General features: G+C 47.1%; 2 protein-coding genes and 1 long non-coding RNA gene across 4 annotated transcripts; 2 read left to right on the forward strand and 1 right to left on the reverse strand.

Annotated features, from left to right (window-relative positions):
* The first annotated feature begins 262 nt into the window (after window positions 1-262).
* On the forward strand, window positions 263-4,869 carry MTX1 (metaxin 1). The gene is made up of 8 exons (XM_020991424.2): window positions 263-420; window positions 1,504-1,573; window positions 1,826-1,905; window positions 2,916-3,008; window positions 3,197-3,379; window positions 3,541-3,617; window positions 4,268-4,422; window positions 4,526-4,869. Exons 1-8 carry the CDS (start codon window positions 340-342, stop codon window positions 4,738-4,740), a joined length of 954 nt encoding a protein of 317 aa, XP_020847083.2. The 5' UTR covers window positions 263-339; the 3' UTR covers window positions 4,741-4,869.
* A 466-nt stretch (window positions 4,870-5,335) lies between these two features.
* On the reverse strand, window positions 5,336-10,227 carry GBA1 (glucosylceramidase beta 1). Of its 2 annotated transcripts, none has more exons than XM_020991603.2 (11): window positions 10,017-10,227; window positions 9,509-9,596; window positions 9,073-9,264; window positions 8,773-8,919; window positions 8,343-8,476; window positions 7,950-8,122; window positions 7,485-7,722; window positions 6,986-7,210; window positions 6,273-6,436; window positions 5,607-5,723; window positions 5,336-5,503 (listed from the first exon to the last, which is right to left on the reverse strand). In XM_020991603.2, exons 1-11 carry the CDS (start codon window positions 10,116-10,118, stop codon window positions 5,395-5,397), a joined length of 1,689 nt encoding a protein of 562 aa, XP_020847262.1. In that variant the 5' UTR covers window positions 10,119-10,227; the 3' UTR covers window positions 5,336-5,394. The 2 variants fall into 2 exon arrangements, with proteins under 2 accessions (XP_020847262.1, XP_020847264.1); XM_020991605.2 differs by lacking the exon at window positions 10,017-10,227 and adding an exon at window positions 9,754-9,869.
* Window positions 10,228-10,294: 67 nt separating this feature from the next.
* Window positions 10,295-18,676, forward strand: LOC110211958 (uncharacterized). Its single transcript, XR_002325536.2, has 2 exons — window positions 10,295-11,233; window positions 12,361-18,676. It is a non-coding gene; the product is annotated as an uncharacterized LOC110211958 (long non-coding RNA).
* The last annotated feature ends 1,357 nt before the right edge of the window (window positions 18,677-20,033 follow it).

A 20,033-nucleotide genomic window follows, 5' to 3' on the forward strand; every position in this document is an offset into this window, starting at 1 on the left:
CCTGGACACCGCAGCCCCTCCCCCGCTCCACCCCATAGCCCCGCCCCAAAGCGAGCCCCTTACCACCCTGGACACCGCAGCACCGCCCCGCCCCGTAGCCCCTCCCCAAAGCGAGCCCCCCACCACTTTGGACACCTCAGCCCCTTCCCCGCCCCGCCCCGTAGCCCCGCCCCAAAGCGAGCCCCCCACCACCCTGGACACCGTAGCCCCTCCCCCGGGCGGCCTCGCTTTGCCTCGGCTCGTGGCCACGCCCCCCAGATTTCTGCCCGGCCTCCTGGGTACCCCGCCCACTGGTGCTCGGAGAGCTTGGAGTTGCTTCCGGGACAGAGGGCGGGAAAGATGGCGGCGCCCATGGAACTGTACTGCTGGGCTGGGGGCTGGGGCTTGCCATCCGTGGACCTGGAGAGCCTCGTGGTGCTGGTGAGGGCGGGAACCCCGCTGGGCCGAAGAGCCGGGGCCGCTCAGGGGCTGGGGAGGTGAGCCTGAGGTCGGAAGCGAGAGACCCGGCGCGGGTGGCATGGGGGAAACTGAGGCAGGAGGTAAGCGTGCCGAGGCCGAGGTGGGCATCCGTGGCTCCCGACCCGCTGCGCAGTCCAGTGGAAGGGGAACAGGAGTGAGTGAAATCCCGCCTCTGCCATTTTACTCACTGCATGACCTTGGTAAAGTGGTCTCAGTACCCGTACCTGCAAAAGGTTTGAACTAGAATCTAGTGCCCAGGTGATCATCTGGCTACCAAACGATCTCTAAGAACCCTTATCCCACAGCCAGGTAGACCCCTGGCTTTAGAGTCTGCAGACCTAGGTTCAAATCCCGGCCCTGCCATTTACTGGCCTCATGACCTTGGACTTTGCCTCCCTGGGTCTTGGTTTCTTCTTCTATACCAGGAGGGGGTTGAACCAATAAGATTCCTCCTGGGTCTGATAGAGAACCACGTGTCTTGAGTTAGTACTAGCAGCCTTGTGTTTTAGTGCAAATAGCCAGTCTTGCCTCTGCCAGTTACTAGGTGGGTGACTGTGGGTGGGTGACTTTAATCTCCAAACCAAGTTTCATCATAAATAAAATGAAGGAGTTGAGAGGCAGCTTGGCTTTCTGGAAGTAATCCTGCCTCTAACACATAACAACCACTGTAAGATGATAAGTTGCAGTGGATTTGCAGAACTGCATTGGTAGAGGGAATTTCCACAACAAGAACTTATTACAAAACCTGTGAAATCATAGGTCCATTAAGGACCCTCAAAATGGGGGTTGAACTAAGATGATCTATGAAGTCATTTCCATTTGTAAATACAAAGCCCACACATGCTCTAACTCCAGGCCTAACCTCAGATATTATAATTCTTCACCAAAAAAAAGCATTGTCACATGTTGTATATGGAGGGACAAAGGCCCCATCATGGCAGTGCCTTCCTTCTTACCCCTCCTGATAGGAACATTGTAAGTTCTTCCTGAGCTGTCCCTCCTAATGGGCACTGCTTCACTGCCTCCTCCCTTCCTTCCCTGCAGACCTATGCCAGATTCACTGGGGCCCCTCTCAAGGTACACAAGATCACCAATCCCTGGAGGAGCCCCTCAGGTACCCACTGATATCTAATGGTTGGCTGGGAGGGTTGGGTGGGATGTACTTAAGAGGAGAAGAGATAAAGGGAATCCAAATATATTTTTTAAGAGAAATTCTAGGAAGAGCTTCACTTTCACCCACCACCCACCCCATTCAATCCCCTGCAGGCTCTGGAAAATAGTAGACTTCATTTTATTTTGCACATAAATTTTTAACAAATGTTCACTTAGTGCACGTACAAATATGGTCTTTGTCTTTCTACCCCAGGAACCTTGCCTGCCCTCCGGACTAGTGATGTTGGGGTCATCTCACAGCCACACAAGATCATCACTCATCTAAGAAAACAGGTCGGGTGCAGGCGTTCTGAGCCCAAGGGATATTGGTGGTGGGTTGGACAGAATACTTGTCCTCCATTTTCAATTTTTATTTTTCTAAGCATGGAGGGGTTGAGGGAATAACTGGTTTTGTAGATAAAGGCTGAAAGCAAATGAAAACGCTCTGGGTAAGAAGGAAATTGCATCATACGATCTTCGGGAGCCAAAGATAAGACACGGGTCAGGGAACAGAAGGATTGGGAAAGTGATAACAGGGGGTGGGTAGGAGAGGTTGAGACGTAGACTAGACATAGCCCCTGGGGAGAGTATGAAGAAGAAAAGGGTTTTTGGCCTTGGTGTGAGGTAGCTAAATTTTAGCAAAGAGTCAAGCATGGTAGTCAGGGAATTTTAAAGCCATTTGGTCTCTGGCATTAGGATGACTATGCAGATTTGTTACAAGAGTTTTATTTTATTTTTCAGTGGGGGTGGGGGGAGGTTGAAGGGAGAAAAAATATATGCTTGGTAGTTGAAAAAAAAATTAAAACAAAGAAGATTGTGGCTTAAAGGATGAAATAACAGGCCACACTCCTTCCATTCTGCTGTGTTAGGGTCCCCTGGGCTCCTGAGGAGATACAGAGACAAACCTGCCTCTGGGTATTGCTCTGGCTTCTTTGTGGTATTTATATGAGTGTGAGGAGAGGCAGGCTGCTGTCAGAGAGGAGCCTCCAGTAGGCACAGTGCCAGCTTTCCGAGGAAACTCTGGGAGCCACTCCGAGTTTGTGGCTGGGCCTCCCCCCCTGCAACAGGCGCAAGGCCCTGTTGGCTGGCAAGTTCTAAGGGATGGGCACTCAGCCAACACCAACAGGCCACTGGCTGAGTCCAGACGTGGGGGCCGTAACGAAGGGGAAATGTCTTTGCTCCAAACCCAAAGCCATCCTAGGGTTTACTATTTGGGATAACTAGGGGAAGTTCTTAAGGGAAGTCTGGGGGAGCAAGGCCTAGGTACTCCCCTAATATCCACTTCATGACTGCTTCCTCCACAGAAATACAATGCAGACTATGATCTTTCAGCCCGGCAGGGGGCAGATACCTTGGCCTTCATGTCGCTTCTAGAGGAGAAACTGCTGCCTGTGTTGGTGAGATGCCTGCATTTTTGAAGTGCCCAGTGGTCTGGCCCCTAATCCCCTGTTTTACTCGACAAAGATTGACAGGGCTAGATAGGCCAGAGAGATGCCAAGGACACAGTGCAGATGTCCTTGGAGATGGAGCCGCCTAGATGCCTGGACAGTCATCGCCCCCTTCCTCCCTTCCTGTCCCCTTCTAGATCCACACTTTCTGGGTTGATGCCAAGAACTATGTGGAGCTGACTCGAAAGTGGTACGCCGAAGCCATGCCTTTCCCCCTCAACCTGTTCTTACCAGGCCGAATGCAGAAGAAACACCTGGAGCGGCTCCAGCTCTTATGTGGGGAACACAGGCCCATGGAGGAGGAGGAAGTAGAGAAGGAGGTACCTTTGGGGAAGGGGTTACAGGGAGCTGGGGGGGGTCTCAAGTTTCAGGGGGCCTGGGCTGGCTGGGTCGGAAATGTGGGGTTACAGTGCCCAAGAGGTGAGGCTACCTGTGCTTTTGTTCCTGAGGCTGCCCCACTCTCTCTCCCCCCTGCCCTTAGCTGTATCGAGAGGCCCGGGAGTGCCTGACCCTGCTGTCTCAGCGCCTGGGCTCCCAGAAGTTCTTCTTTGGAGACTCGTGAGTCTGAGCCTAGAGGCATTTTGGGGAAGGGGCAGAGGTGGGCAAGGAGGTTTGGGAGGATCAGATTGGAGTGGGCTAATTTGGAGACCACAAGGCTTTTTGCCTGGTCATGGGTGAATAACAGAAGGATGCTTATATGGGCAAAAGGAGGAGGGACTTTGGGGCAGAATGAGGCAAGAGGTGGGTAAGCAGGGACTGTGGTAGGATTTGGGAAAAGGATAAGACACCCTGTCTCCTTCCTGGGGGGTCAGGTTGTTTGAGGTAAGCATAAACTCTGGGTGACAATGGGGCTGTATGTAGGACCAGGGAATCCATTCTGGTAGGGAGAGGGTTGTGTAGTCAGCCAGGATCATGGGGTAGTAATTTAACAGGGCTGCAGCCCTACTCAATGTGCTCTTTATCCAGTATTGGGACAGAGCCCCATTCAAGGCTCACCCACCACCAGTACCTGGGGGACTGAACGTGTATCTAAGACTTTGTGTGCCTTTCTGTCTTCCTACCTAAGTCTTGCTAATGCCCCAGGTCTGGCTCTGACAGCTCACCCCAGGCTTATGGCTTTATTCTCTCTCTGCATCTCCATTTTCACCAAATCTTCTCTAGCCCCAATCTCTGTATTTCCTTGATTTTGTGTCTTATTTCTGCCCCAGTCCTGCCTCTCTGGATGCCTTTGTCTTCAGCTATGTGGCCCTGCTGCTTCAGGCTAAGCTGCCTAATGGAAAACTACAGGCCCATGTTCGAGGACTGAGCAACTTGTGTGCTTACTGCAACCACATCCTCAGTCTGTACTTCCCTTGGGATGGAGGTGAGATGGAAGGGCATTGGTGAAGGACACAATACGCAAAAACTCTTGTCTTCTGACCCCATTGTTCACTTAACATTCTTCCCCTCCTCTTCCTCTCCCTCAGCTGAAGCACCACCCCCGCGTCCAGCACCTTCAACTTCAGAGACTGATGAAGAACCATACCGGCGAAGAGAGCAAATTCTGTCAGTGTTGGCCGGCCTGGCAGCTATGGTGGGCTACGCCCTCCTCAGTGGCATTGTCTCTATACAGCGGGCAGCTCCTGCCCGAACATCAGGCACCCGGGCCTTGGGTATTGCTGAGGAAGAGGAGGATGAATGACATCTTGATGTTACTTGAACTGACTTTTCTACTGCTGTGCATTCCAAATGGCCCCTGTCTGTCTCCATTTGGGGTACTTCCAGAGATGGGGTGGTCATCTCCACCCCTGGAATAAATTTGCTCAAAGTGGCCTGGTGTCAGAGAGTCTCTCCCTGTAGTGCCATCTGCACAGTCCTTGGTTATCAGCACTAACAATTCCTCCCCTGGAGGACCTGGCTTCCTTAACCAGCCCATGTCCCTGGGAAAGCACTCTTCTCCTCACTTCAGTTGTCTGGCTTCCCTACCTTCCCGATCCTTGCTGGTCTCAGCTCCATCTCTCTTACCACCCTTTCCCCTGAATCTGCTGTTTGTACAGACAGTGAGCTCACTCTGGGCACAAGGCCAGTTTCCATAGCCGGCACAGAGCACATACTCATACATGCATGCTGGAGGGGACCAGGGCTTCCCCCTCCCACTCCCCTAGGGGCCTCAAGCCCCTGGCACTGAGTGGAGGGGAGAGTGAGTCACCCAAACCACAGCTCAGCAGTTTAGATCTTCCCCCTACTTTCCTCAACCCACCCCCCTGCTTCAGGTCTCTCCAGGCAGAAGCAGTGGGTGAGTTAGCTCCATCCTTTTAATGCCCACTACCCAAGCACAGCTACCCCCATGCCCACTTCATTTCTGGCGCTGCCAGAGGTATGTCTGAATGGAGTCTGCAGGTGCCAAGGTCTGCATGAAGCCCACAGCAGGATCTGCAATGGTAAGAGGTTCGTCCTGGGAAGAGCTGGGGAAGAGAGGAACAAGTCAGAGAATGCTCCCCCTAGCGGGCACTGTTACCTTGGCAGTCCCAGAGCTCCACACAGCACCCACCTTCCCATCCTACTCACCTATTGAGGACCACTAACACAACAGCACCATCAGGGCGCAGTAAGGCCACTGTCTCCAGCTTGGTGTTCTGATTGGCATCCAGTCCTATCCTCTGGGAACCCTCAGGAATAAACTTGCTGGAACACAAGACAGACAGAATCAGGGCTCCAGCCCTCATCCATCTGGGCCAAGCTCCTAGCTGCTCTCTGGGAGGAAATCTCCAACATCCTTCTTCTGTGTCCATGGAAATGCAGCACAGAGGACAGACTGCTGGACTTGGGAGCCAAGAGGACCTGGCTTCAAATCCTGCTTCTTGATACGTATCTAGCTGTGTGACCATGGACAAGTCACCTGACTTCTCTGGGGCTATACAATGAGGAAGGTAGACTGGAAGCTTCCCAAGTGCCTTCTAACTGTATGAACCCTTCTCTTCTGACTCTCAGAACATGAATGGCCATTGTCCCAGCACCCTGAATATTCTATTGAGAGATACCTCTTCCAGGACTTTTTCCTGTATAGGTGGGCCAGGTACATGGCATTCCCACTTTTGATTGGATCCTGCTTCATGGAACCCTTCCACTTCCAGCTCCTTCCTCTCCCTTTCTTTCTTTCTTTCTCTCTCCCTTTCTCTCTCCTTCCCTCCCTCTCTCTCCCTCTTCTCATCTGTACACACCTTGCTGACTCACCTGAAGTGTCCAAGATGGTAGAACATAGGCTGCTTGTAAAACTTGTCCTTGCCTATATCCACAATGATGGGACTGTCCACAAAGTTGCGTACCCAGTTGGGCCCCCCTTCAGGATTCAGGGCAAGGTTCCAGTCTGTCCATCCTACCACGTGGTGAATAAGATTCTGTGCAGGGGGTGGGACAGAGACAAGGAAACTTAGGCTCAGCCCCGGGGCATCTGAGAAGGCAATGAGGGTCATGTGTGGGGGAGGCAAAAAGACAGCTGAGCTGGTTCAGCCCTGGGTTAGGAGCCTGGGGATCTAGGGAGAAGGAACCAGGATAAGGCTATCTGGGAAGAAGCCAGGAAATCATGGAGAAGTAGAGATGAATGTAGCTGGAGGGGCAGAGAACAAAGATCTGGTGTTAAGACGAGGAGCCTAGGTGTCCTAGAAAGTACCATGGAGGGACAGCTAGGTGGCACAGCACCAGCCCTGGAGTCAGGAGGACCTGAGTTCAAATGGCAGACACTTGACACTTACTAGCTGTGTGACCCTGGGCAAGTCACTTAACCCCAACTGCCTCACTAAAAAAAAAAAGTACCATGGAAAATATGGTTGTGCAGGGGAAAAGAAAACTGTCTATCCCAATGCCCCTTGACTAACCAAAGTTAAGTATTTATTATGAGGCTGGAGAAAGAAGAATCATGAGATTAGCTTGATACAGGTGAGACTTACAGTGATGATGCTATGGCTGTATCGTGTCCCTCGGCTCCAGGAACCTAGCCGCACACTCTGTTCCCAAAACTTGGAACCCACACAGGCTTCAGAAGCAAAGAGTATCACATCCGGAAACAAGCGGTGTGTTTCCCCCACCGTGGCATTAATTGGGGCCAGGAAGTCCAGGTACCAGTGCACAGCTATCCCAGAGACATACTGAGCTGCCTTAGGGTCCTTCAGCACCTAGGAGAGGAAGAAGAATGGGTCTTAAAGGAGGGGGAAAACATGAATGTATAGAATTGGGGGTGGGGGGCAAAGAAGAGTCAAAATGATAGAAACCTAGGAAGACCTGGCAAGATCAAGATGACCATCTAGAAAAAAGATGTCCTAAGTTTCTGGAACTCTAAATATCTAGGGACCAGAGAAGGGTACCCCAAAATCAAGGGAATCAAGATATCCTGAGACAAGGGTCTTGGACTAAAAGGGACCCATATGATTTGGGTGGCTAAGGCCTTACCACCCGTGCCCAGTGAGGCAGTAGAAGGCGTTGGTCATCCAGTATTAGTAGTTTGATGTCGTGGTGAGCACTTTGAGCAAGGGCAGGGCCTAGGTCAAAGGCAACAAAATCCCGCTGGAGTTCTGGAGTGAAGCCCAGGCACTGGAAGGGATACCCACTTATCAATCCTGCTGAGGGTTCATTCTCTGCTGTCACTGCCCAAAACCTCAACTTATGTTCTGCATAAGCATCCAGGAACCTAAAGAGAGATGCAGAACAAGGAAAATGGTGATCCCTACATTGGGATTTGAGAGAAAGTTCATGATGCTTTGGAAAGGCTCAAAAAGTTTAAGTCTAGGAGATCTAGAAACTGGTACGGTAGGATAAGACTTCAAAGATTCAGAGATAGGAGAACCAGAGTGACAGGGCAAATATCAAAGTATCCATGGGCTAACCTCTCCACTTCCCACCCTGCCCAATACTTACTTGATAAAGTACTTGGCCCAGGTCTGGTAGTACTTGTCCCCTGGTTTTCCCTTGAGTGACCCTTTCCCATTCACTGCCCCATTGGTCTTAAGCCAAGTAGGCGCTGTCCAGGGGCTGGCAAAGAGTGAGGTAGGGCGTTGGGCCAAGGCCAGAGCTCGGTGAATGAGGGGAATCTGAAGGGATAGGTAGATAGTGAGGGACAGAGGTGAAGAAACTGACATAGTGACTGGCTTAACCAGTGTATCAGGCCCAGTCTTTGGTTCCCGCCCTGGTTCCTCCATAACTATCTCGGGGTGGCTGAGGGTGGGGGTCATGTAACTTTCAGTAACTTCCTCAGCTTGACGCTTCTTTACCCTCGAGGAAGCAAGGCCACTTTATGCCAATTATGCCCACCTTGAGCTTGGTGTCTTCCTCAGAGAGGCTGAAATTATTCAACTGGAAGTCTTCAGGGTGGTCGGCATAGGTATAGACACGGATAGAGAAGTCACAGCTGGCCATGGGCACTCTGATGATGTTATATTCAATGCCTGGGAAAAAGCAATGGCTCAGATAGCCAGGTTGGGGGGAGAAGGAGACCTCCAAAACCTGAACTGCAGCACACGAAAGTCTAGTTTGGAAAACTGATGCATTTGGATCAAGGTTTGTGGAACCCAGGTATACCTGGAAGAAGAGTAGGCCCAAGGACTCTCAGAAGTTTATAGGATGAAGGGGAGAGGATATGGAAATGTAGGGGACTTTGAGAAGAGAAGGAGAAATCCCTTGGATCAAAGGAAACAGACAGATATTCCCATAGAATCCCTTTCCCAAACTCAAAATATCTCACCTTCTGAAGAAAAATAAGACTTAAGGAGTAAGTCCTGGGCAGGGGGTGACAGGGCTAGAATGTTGAGGGCAGCAGCATCAGTCATAGCCCCTCCAAAGCCTTTTATCTTCTGGAACTGCTGGTCTGGGCGAAGGGTTAGAAGCAACCCTGGAGAGTTGAGAGAAAAAGTACTTGATGAAAGGATCTCATCCTAGTCCAGAACACTAGGTGATTTGTCTGCATCCCTGGGCCCAAAAGCCTTGAGTTTCTTGGTTCCATGAGAGGTCCTAGATCTACCTGAGCTGGGGAAGGAGTGATTACCTGTGCCTGTCCAGTTGCTCTGGAGAGATCCAGTGCTCAATTCTAACCTCCGGCCACTTCGGGTACTCTCATAGCGGCTGAAGGTACCAGATTCAGGAAGCATTACAGGATCAAGCGAGTCACAGTAGGTGGCATTGCAGACACAGACTACGGAGCTATAGCCAAAGCTTTGAGGAACACAAGGACGGGCACCTGGAGTGATACACAGGAGGATGGGAAATAGTCAAGGAAAACAGGGGCAAACGGCAGAAGAGGAGTGGTTTCCTCTTGTGTGTGCCTTTCCTTCCACCCAAGTTTTTCCAAAATTAAACATTTTCTGGTATCCATTATGTACCCAGCACTGCACGAAAGAAGTACTAAAAAAGTTTCTGTTCTCAGTGTCTCCACCCCCTTTATGAGTTATGTGCCCTTCCACTTCCTTATTCTGGTCACTCACTTGATGTGCAGGAAATCATCTGAAGCAAAAGCAATCCCAAGATACATGCTGCAACGTTGCTTACTTTAACCAAATCCTTGGGATGTTCCTGAGATCAGAATAAGAATAACTTAGGACAGGACTGATTTTGGGGGTGACCACAGATGCACCTCTTACCTTCCTTTGACCTAGGGCATTTTTACCATCCCTACCCCAAAGAGGAGCTTTTCCTATACATCCATCCTTTCCACTGGCTGGCGTCTTACCCCAGCTTCCCAGTAAACCATCTAGGATGGGGACGAGGATGAGGGCTTGAGGATAAGGGATGGGGACGAGGATGGCCAGGAGGCTGGACGGAGTCCACACCCATCTCGTGTCTAGCAGGTACTTGGCTCCAGGCCTCTTCGCTCATCCCATTCCCAGTCTCTGCGCTGTATTCTTCATCCTTCCCTCCCGGGATCAGGGTCCCCAGATGTGCATGCAGGGTGGACACCTCCAGTTTCCTCTCCCGAGCTTCCCAGTTCCCTACCGGAAGGCTGAGGTCTCCAGCCGTGACGCCGCGAGGTGGGGAGTGTGAAGGGCTGGGCTGGGCTGGGCTCCTCACTTCTCTCCGGCGTTTCAGGGGTTCCATCTTCGGTGGGGGTTCAGGAGGATGGCGGGGCTCCCCAGCTCCGGGGAGGGACAGTGCGCGAGCTGCCCGAAAGCACCCGGCGTTCGGCAAGTGCCGAGACACTGCAGCCCTGAAGCCGTAGGGCGGAGGTCATGTGACACTTGGTATCTGTCACGTGACGGGCGCCGAAGTGCCCCCGGCCATCTTTGTGCGGGGCGCAGCTCTTGCAGGGGCAAGGTTTGGGAGTTCTGAGCCGCTTCTGGACCGACCCAACCCCGCACCCGGATGGGAGTAGGGGATGGAGCGGGTGTTAGGGCAGGTCATGAACTGTGCGTCCAGTCGGGCATCGAAAAGGTCCCAAACCCCGCGGGGAACAGCGTCAGAAAACACGACCCTGAGTGGAGCGTGGCGTAGTCCGAGTCCTCAGGAGGTTCCCGGAGGCAGGACCCGTTGGCACTTCTCGGGCCTCTGGCCGCCACCTTTTGCCGCTTTTAGCCAAAAGCCCGCACTGGGCTGTTTAATGGGATCAGCTAAATGCGCTTCGGTTTATGGACAAATCTGCCTCCATCGTTCATTGACTCCATTGTGCATTGTCCCTCAGCAGACGCTAAATCCAAGTTCCTTCCAACTGCGTGTTTTCTGCTGTTTGCGTTTATGTGATTTATCTGCTTATTTTACTTAAGAAGCTAGTTTATAGAACTTTAATTCAATAAACCTTTGTTAAGTGTCTGCAAATTCAGTACTCGCAACGCACTGAGAGACAGTTTTCACCCTCATGACATTGATACATGGGGAGAGAGAACTTGGAACACAAGTTACATGGAAGAGATACGTGGCAAGTGTAGCAGGATCCGCATTAGTAACATTTTCTCGATTTTCTTAAGTCTAAACAATCAACAAAACACTAAGTTCGCTGATTTCCAAGATGTAAACGCGCACAGCGAAAATTTAACGACTGGCTCAGTTTGACGGGTCTCCACTCTAGCGCTCTTATCTGTAAGTAAGGGAAAGTAGGGAGGATCAGAGAAGACTTCCCGGATAAAATGACATTTAAGGTTTACGCGATGGGAAGAAGATGGGGAAAGCCCGAGAAAATGCAAGGACAGAAGAAAAGCACCAAACATGTGTGGGGAGCTGTGAGTAGTCCTATTTGATTGAAGGGCAGGGTATGAGCAGAAAAAGAATATTATAAAAGACTAAAGGAAAAAAAAGTGATGCTAGATTGTGGAGGCCTTAAATACCAGGCTAAGAGTTTGAACTTTACTTGGTAGGCAGTTGGGAGCTACTGAAGATTGTTGAGAGGAGAAGTAACATGACCAAATCTATGCATATGGCAGACTAGTTTTCATATTGATGCTATCATAAATATGAAAGATAGATGTTAGCAAGGGGAGAAAGCATTAAGAAGTTAAAACTGTTAAATTATTGAAATAAATAGTTGGCAATAAGGGTTTATGGCAGAGTGTTATAGAAAGTTATTAGATCACATAAGGGAAAAAAGGGAGAGGAGAAATGAAAAAGGAAGTAGAGACTGAAAAGACTTCCAATTTCCTCAGTGGTTAATGCCTCACCTATCACTGAGTATTCATATTTTATATATTCTGTATTTGCTTACTGTGAAAATGCTGCCCCTCCAGAAGAATGTAAGCTTCTTGAGGGCAGGGAATATATCACTTTTATATCTGTATGCCTAGCACCTAACCAGATGGCTAGCACATAGTGGACATTTAATAAATGTTTGTTGCTGCTGTTGGGTGATTTGATTGGTGATACTATAGACAGAAATAATGAAGTCATAAGGAGGATCAGATATAAGGGGTTAAGATCCAAAGTGACATACAAAAGGGACTCATTCTCCTTGTAAAACCAGGGGAGCCGTGGCTGAAGTAGCCAACTCAAAACAGCAAAATTCTGAAGTAGGACCCTGCTCGCCTTCATGAGAAGATTGAGGCTAAAAGGTTAAATGAGTTTACCAGGCTCATACAACTAGTAAGAGTCTGAGGCAAATTTATGCAAACAACATAGTGTAGTAAGTAGAAAGCCTTCTAAATTTGGAACCAGAGGACCTGGATTAGAATACCAATCTTACTACTTACTACCCATATTTGGCAAATTTCTTAACCTTTTTCAGCAACTGTTTCATCATCTATGAAATGAGGGGATAAACTAGACTATGTTATCTAAGGCCCTTCCAACTCTAAATCCTATAATCCTACCTCATTTTTTGGCAGAAGACTGAATATCTTATTTTTGTTTGACTCAGGTTGAAATGAAAATGGATCTTCTCTTCCTGAACTCAAAGCACTGACCTCTTCGCTGGATGGCAAGGAATTCAATACGTGTGGTCATAGAGTCATACAACATTAGGCCAGGAGGCATGGCAGGATCGTAAGGGGTGAAACTCTGTCGTCCTGTCTCTGGTGCTGGTGGTTGGTGAGGGGGAAGGGGCTTGTGACTCCGGATCTTGTCAGCGTTAAATCATAGGCAGGCGTGGGAATGCCCCAGAGGTCATCTGATCTAACCCTCTAAAGACCTTGTACATCATCCCACTACTCCAACTTCACCATTTTTACAGATGAAGTGACTTGAAGAGAAGTCAGACTGAGGATCTCAGAGTGGGAAGGAACTTCAGAGGTCATCCAGTCTAACTTCATACCTAAAGTATGAATTCCTTCCATATCGTCTCCAATGGGAAGAGAGCATAAGCTTTCTGAAGACAAGAAATATTTCATTTTGCAACATCCACCCTTTGTTCCTATTTCTCTCAAGTAAAACAGGTTTAATACTGTGGCCAAGATCATATGCCACTGATAATCTTAGAAATGGAAAATTAGAATTGTTATTAATTTCATCATTTTCAGTCATTTTTCTGTTGTGTCTGACTCCTCATGACCCCATTTGGGCTTTTCTTGGCAAAATGGTTTGCCATTTCCTTCTCCAGCTCATTTTACAGATGAGGAAACTGAGGCAAACAGGGTTAAGGGACTTGCGCAGGATCACACAGCTAGTAAGTGTTTGAGGCTGGTTTTGTTCTGAGGAAAATGAGTCTTCCTAACTCCAGGCCCAACACTCTATCCCCTGCCACCTAGATTAGTAATTATTTGTTGAGCACTCTCAGTTTACTCAATACATGGCAGTAATTTACTGTAAGAAAACATACCCTGGAGGATCGAGAGAGGTAAAAGACAGTCTCCCCTCAGGAGAGAATATAGCCTATCTATCAAGAAGTTATATCTTGAGGGGCAGCTAGGTTGTGCAATGGATAGAGCACGGCCCTGGAGTCAGGAGTTCAAATGTGGTCTCAGACCAGACACTTGACACTTCTTAGCTGTGTGACCCTGGGCAAGTCACTTAACCCCATTGCCTAGCCAAAAAAAAAAAATTTAAAAAAAGAAGTTATGTCTTACCTTCTCATAAAAAAAAAAACACATAGAAAGTTCAACAATAATTCAAACCAGTATACTAGCTAATGTGCCACAGGAGAGTTACAGTTTCTATTTGTAACATCAGGCACTTTCCGTAAACACAATGGTTGTTTGTCTAGAAACATGCACACTTTCCTTATTTTTGTTTTTTCAAGGCACTACCCAGCTAAGTTGCCAAATAACAGAAGTTTTGTAGGTGTCTATCTTGTACAAATATGAAGTTGCTTAATGAGAGAACCTTGGCTGAAGGCACCAGAGCTTCAGGTTCTAACCTTGGCTGTTAAGCCAGTTAGCTATGTCAACTTAGCTCTGTGAATCAGGCAAGTTCCTTCTCTGGCCCCCAAATGAAGGAGGTAGGGCTAGATTAGGGGTTCTGACCCTTTTTTGTGGCATGGATCCTTTGAGCAGTCCTGCGAAACCTACCAACCTCTTTTCAAAATCATGGTTTTGGTTTTGGTTTTTAATTTTTGGAGTCAACTGGGATTAAGTGATTTGCCCAGGGTCATGCAGTTAGTAAGTGTCTGAGGCCAGATTTCAACACAAGTCCTCCTGATTTCAATGCCGGACAATCTAACTGTGTCATTTAGCTGCCCCAGAATCATGTTTTTAAATATATAAAATAAAATACATAGGATGATGAAGGAAACCAATTCTATTAAAATACAGCTATCAGGTCTTGGGTCAGTGGTTGGGTAATCAGATGTGGTGTGTAAAGCTTTAACTAGCAATTATTTCTCCAGAGAAAAATGTAAAACTGGCAAAGGGTGGAGAGTAGGGTGGCCATAGCTCCATTAAGGAGGGTTGGGGGGAAGGTGAGGGGGAAGGTGAACTGTCAGAGAGGCATCATGGCACCCTTGAAAGTCCACATTGTATGTATGTGGACAATACACTCAGTTGTCACCCTAGCTGAAGCCAAAGACAATACAGAAAAAGTTTAGAAACTCAAAAATGCGTAAAATATATGTATAGTATTATATAATGTCAACATATTTTATTTTTAGTATCATATAATTCAAACTTGTTCTCTGGTGGGAAGGGAGGGCCAAAACATTTTCCAGATTTTCCAGATGGGGGGGCACTGAACCCCTAACACCTCCCCCTACCCTTATCCCCCCCATATGGAAGGATAACAGTAGTCCCAGCTTTCAAGAAACTCACCTATACGCTTTATTTCTACCTTTAGGATCATAGGCTATTAGACCTTTGATTATCTAGTTCACCTCCCTCCATTTATAGATGAGCAAAATGAGCCTCAGAAAGGCAAAGTAATTTGACCAAAGTCACAAAGCTGGTTACTGATAACTGTTGCCAAATCTGCTTTGTTCTTTGTACGTGCTCCTGTACACTTTTAGATGCTCAGGGCATCTGTGCCTAGTACAATGCTTCAGTGCCTAATATATAGTAGGTGCTTAATAAATGCTCCTCGGTGTTGGGTAACCTTTGAAGAAGAGGTTTTCCCTTCCCAAAAGGCCTCAGGGCTAGCCATACTTCAAATAGCTCCCATTTCCAAATAGGTCCCTCCAGCTGTAACCCATTTCCAGGAGCTGAGTAGGAAAGAACAGTATTCTTGGAATCTAGAGACCTATGAACTCATTCCACCCTAGCTACTAATTCCCTTCAAGGCTCATCTGAATTTAGACCAGTTTACTCAATCTTCCTGGACCTCAGTATTCTGCAAGCTGTTTGACAAGATAATTTCTAAACCTCCTTTCCAACTCTGATCATCTATGTGATTGTGTCATTGTGGGAGCCTTCCTTCTCAGGCCAGCTTTGGGATGGGGGAGGAGTTGAATGAGAAATGTTTCTGGGTGGTCCATACTTGAAATTCCACTGCCCTGGACCTAAGCCAATTGTTGGCTTTAGGGAGGGTGGGGTCCTCTTCATGCTTGCAGTTTCCTACCAGAAAGTGCCTTGAGTGACATCAACATCAGGATATCTGTTTCAACCAACCATGACCTCAGGTTTCTCATCATGTGTGTTCCTTGAGGCCATTTTGGGAATGAGAGTAAGGATGCCATTCAGCACTCCATTTCCCTCCAGAACCTGTCCATGCCTTCTCCTAGTGCTTTGGTTTTAGCTGCTGAAAGGATGTCAAAACTGAAAGAAGATGCCTCTGTAGGATCTAGGACAGTGACTTGGACCCCTTCCTCTTCCTCTCTTTCCCTTCTGTTTGTAAGACCAATGTGTATGTAGGTAGGAGGGAGCTTCTTGGGGATGAGGACTGTTTTCTCCCCAATTTTGGTGATGTGCCCATCATACTATATCTTTAATTCTTTTCAGCTGGGTTGTTTTGCCACTATTTATTGTATGTGATGACAAGGTCCACTTTTAGCATTGTAACCCTCTATGTATAGTTTTTTGGCCCACCTACTGAAAAAAGCCAGTGACTTGGCTGGAGTGCTAGCTTCATAGTAAACTTTCTAGATGTATATTCCCCAAAAGCAGCCATTTTATCTAGGGATGAGTTCCCTCATTCATTCTTTTTTTTTTAATACATTTTTATTTTTGTTAACTATTTTCCAACTATATATAAAAAAAATTTTTAACATTCATTTTTTAAAATTTTGAGTTCCAAATTCTCTTCCTCCCTCTGTCCCCTTTGAGAAGGTAAGCAATACGAAATCAATTATATGTGTGAAGTCATGCAAACCATATTTCCATATTAGCTGTGTTGCAAAAGAACACATACATACAAGAAAAAAAAAGTTTTAAAAAAAAGTATGCTTTAATCTCGACTCAGAGTTCATCAGTTCTCTCTCCAGGGGTAGATAATATTAACATTTTTCATCATCCCTTATTCATTCTTGTCCTTAAGGATGATGCTTCTGGAGATAGAGAACAGTATATGGGCGCCATCATTGTGTAATGCAAAGAGGGCAATGGTCTTGGAGTCAAAAGTGATGACTTCATCTTTCAGTTCGGAAAATTTTAGCCCTGTGCACCGCATCCCCTCTCTGTGTCTCTGTTTCCTCATCTGTATATGACAATCTGTTGAATCGTATTTTCTTCTATTTCTTTCTTTTTATTGCTTTTTTTTTGGGGGGGAGGACATGGCTAATATGGAAGTTTGTTTTGCATGACTATATACATTAGTAATGGGTTCTCTTTTTTTTTTTGCCTTCTCAATGGGTAGAGAAGAAGCAGGTGGGAGGAGGGAAAGAATTTGGAACTGATAAAATAAAAGAGAATTAAAAAATAATAGTCTGTATTATCTACCCCAGGGGTGGGGAACCTGTGGCTTTGAGGCCATATGTGGCCTTCTAGATCCTTGGGTGTGGCCTTTTGGCTGAATCCAAGTTTTACAAAACAAATCCTTTTATTAAAGGGATTTGTTTTGTGAAGTTTGGATTTAGTCAGAGGGCCAAACTTCAGGACCTAGAGGGCCACATGTGGCCTTGAGGTCGAAGGCTCCTCACCCCTAATCTACCCTAGAAATTTCTTCTGAGGACATCTTTGTAAACCTTAAAGTTGTATTTGAAGGTGGTTTCTATTGGAAAGAGCACTAAGCTGGTATCAGGAGACTTCAGTTCATGACTCACTGTCATATTAACATTTCATCACCTGGGCAAGTCATAGAATCATAGATTTAGAGTGGGAAGTCCCTGTCCAGGTCATCTGGTTCAGCCTTTTCATCTTACAGAAGAGGAAACCAAGGTCTATTGTGTGAAGTGATGTGCATAAGTCATAACAGAGTCATATTCTGCTCTTATCAGACTTCATCTGGAGTTTTGTGTGTTCAGAGGAGGCAGCCAGGATGAGGAAGATGGATTGGTTGAAGGATTTGGGCTTGAAGAAATATAAAAACTTTGAGTTTTGTTTGAGTAGTTAAAGGGTTGTCTTGTGGAAGAGAGATTAGATTTGTTCTGTTTAGCCCCTGAGGCAGAACTCCGAGCAGTGGGTGGAATTTGAAAAGAAACTAGCTTAGACTCAATATCAGGAAAATTTAGTAACAACTAGAGTTGTTCAAAAGTGGATTTGGTTTCCTTGATTTTGTGTGTGTGTGTGTGTGTTTGCAATGTGTGTGGGGTTGTTTTGGTGGGGGGGGGTTTGAGACAATTGGGGTTGACTTGCCTAGGGTCACACAGCTAGTCAGTGTCTGAGGCAGAATTTGAACTCATGGCTTCCTGATTCAAAGTCCAATGCTTTATTCACTGTGCTACCTAGCCAGCTGTTTATACCTTCCTGTCCCTTCTATATGTATTATGTGTTATAAGGAACATCATTAAATATCAGATGTGGTCCCTGGGTCCTGAAGGAGCTTATAGTCAAGTTGGGGAGAAAAGATATATAAATGATAAGAAAAATAAAACAAGGAAGCTTTCAAAATGCTACTTAAATGTGTCACTATGAGTGTGCAGAAAGCTCGTTAATTGAGGCCTTCCTGATTTATCACCTCACTCTGATCATTCGAACTTAGTTATAGCCTAACTTTGCATTTGTTCATAAGCAGCCTTGTTCGCCAGGTGTTGGCTTCATGATGTCAGGGATCCACCCAACTTGACTGAAACAACAGGAACAGAGTAGTGGATAGGTTATAAGACCTAGCTCAAATAATTGTTGTTGTTGTTCAGTCATGTCTGACTCTCTGTGACCCCATTTGGGGTTTTCTTGGCAGAGATCCTGCAGTGGTTTGCCATTTCCTTCTCCAGCTCATTTTACAGATGGGGAAACTGAGACAAACAGGGTTTAAATGACTTGCTCAGGGTGTCACACAGCTACCAACAGTCTGAGGCTGGATTTGAACTCACGTCTTCCTGACTCCAGACCCAGCGTTCCATCCACTGTGCCACCTAACTGCCCTAGTTCAAATACTAGCTTTTCTAAAAGTATTTAAGATTAGCCCCATCATAGCCACCCCTATATCATGCTCCCTGCATCCTGGTCATCATCCCCACCTTCACCCCATCCCACTCCCAGACTTGAACTTTGTCTCTGGAACCCCTGATTTTGATAGGTGAGCCTTCACCTTATGTTGCCTGGAACCTGGGATCCACCATATCCCATCTCCACCCCACGTATTTTCCCCACCCCCATTTTTTGTGTTGTCTCCACCCATTCTAGAATGCATACACCTTCAGGGCAAAGATTGCTGGTTGGCACCTGTGTTGGCAGTACCTGGTAAATAAAAAGGCCTTAATAAAAGCTTTTTCTATAGAGGATGTGTCAAGAACTTCCTTTACCAATGCAGATGCGCATAGGTTCTTCAATTTATAGTCTTAGAGAGTTCCCCTTCCCCGGCCCATTAAGCAGTAAAGTAACTTGCCTATAGTAACATATCCTGAAGCCCAATGACTCATGACTGAAACCCAAGTCTTGCTCACCCTGAGGGCAGCTCTATCTATTGGGCCAGGCTGCCTCTCATCACAGAGGCAGTTCACACAAGTCTTCCAGTCTTTCTGACTGAATGGCCAGCCTTCTATCCAATCACCTTGCTCTCTCTCCTCCTGGATATATCTGGTAAGTAATGAATGTTTCATAAATAAAAGCACCATTTCTTCTAAGAGGCAGCATAGGGTAAATAACCCAGAAGTGGCTGTTTATAGCTCCAGATTCTAGTCGAGGCTCAAGCAGTAATTTACTATATGAACTCAGTCAAGTCATTTAGTAATAACTAACACTTATAAACTCCTGGGTATTTGGTTTTCTCATCTGAAAAATGTGGGGTTGGAGTAGATGACCTTAAACTCTCTTCATGTTCTGTAGTTGTACTTCTTTTAAAATCCCAAGGCACCCAGTAGTGTTGGGCATTGGTCCAGTGCTAACTGAAAGGATCAATGTGACTGACGACGCCCAGCTAGCAGCACCAGCTGCAACATCTTGGAGGCGCAGGTGTTTCTTGGCACCTGTGGAAGGAAGGAAGGAAGGAAGGAGAAGGAAGGAAGGAAGGAAGGAAGGAAGGAAGGAAGGAAGGAAGGAAGGAAGGAAGGAAGGAAGGAAGGAAGGAAGGAAGGAAGGAGAAAGGGACAAAGAAAAGAAAAGAAAAGAAAAGAAAAGAAAAGAAAAGAAAAGAAAAGAAAAGAAAAGAAAAACGAAACAAAAATGTGTTCGTCTGTGATGGCTTCAGCAACAGATGAATGGAAAGGGAGGACGTGGTCGGCCACTGTGCCACATATATCCAACTTTGCATCTCTTAAAGTGGTCATTAGTCAGAAAATACTCCACATCCCAGACACTGACTGTAGAACAAGGTGATCAGGGTGAGCAAAGGGATCCTTGTGGCACCACAAAAGAAATCTGCTCCACTCTTCCACCCCTTCCCCCACCTCAAGGCCGGATCCCAGAAGGTCGATCCTGGAACTGACTTTAGAAACTTGAAGTTTGTGCAAATCATTTACATTCCAGAGAAAGCGACACAGGGAGGGCAAGCGAATTGCCCAAGGCAATCCCGAACCGGAACTCGGTTTCCTGCCTCCCAATCCACCGCTCTCTTCCCTACGTCACACTGCCTCCCAAACCAAGAAGTAAAATTCGGGGTGCTCAAAAGCGGAGGAAATTTTTATGAATCAAACAT

Source organism: Phascolarctos cinereus, unplaced genomic scaffold (genome assembly GCF_003287225.1).
Source record: "Phascolarctos cinereus isolate Bilbo 61053 unplaced genomic scaffold, phaCin_HiC Scaffold_5;HRSCAF=322, whole genome shotgun sequence".
Taxonomy (NCBI): domain Eukaryota; kingdom Metazoa; phylum Chordata; class Mammalia; order Diprotodontia; family Phascolarctidae; genus Phascolarctos; species Phascolarctos cinereus.

Coding starts and splice junctions, on each gene's coding strand:
- MTX1 (XM_020991424.2), top strand. CDS start 340: ATGGCGGCGCCCATGGAACTGTACTGCTGGGCTGGGGGCTGGGGCTTG. Junction 1,906..2,915: donor TCACTCATCTAAGAAAACAG/GTCGGGTGCAGG, acceptor CTTCCTCCACAG/AAATACAATGCAGACTATGA. Junction 4,423..4,525: donor GTACTTCCCTTGGGATGGAG/GTGAGATGGAAG, acceptor CCTCTCCCTCAG/CTGAAGCACCACCCCCGCGT.
- GBA1 (XM_020991603.2), bottom strand. CDS start 10,118: ATGGAACCCCTGAAACGCCGGAGAGAAGTGAGGAGCCCAGCCCAGCCC. Junction 8,123..8,342: donor AGGAAGACACCAAGCTCAAG/GTGGGCATAATT, acceptor CTATCCCTTCAG/ATTCCCCTCATTCACCGAGC. Junction 5,724..6,272: donor TACCATCTTGGACACTTCAG/GTGAGTCAGCAA, acceptor CTTGTGTTCCAG/CAAGTTTATTCCTGAGGGTT.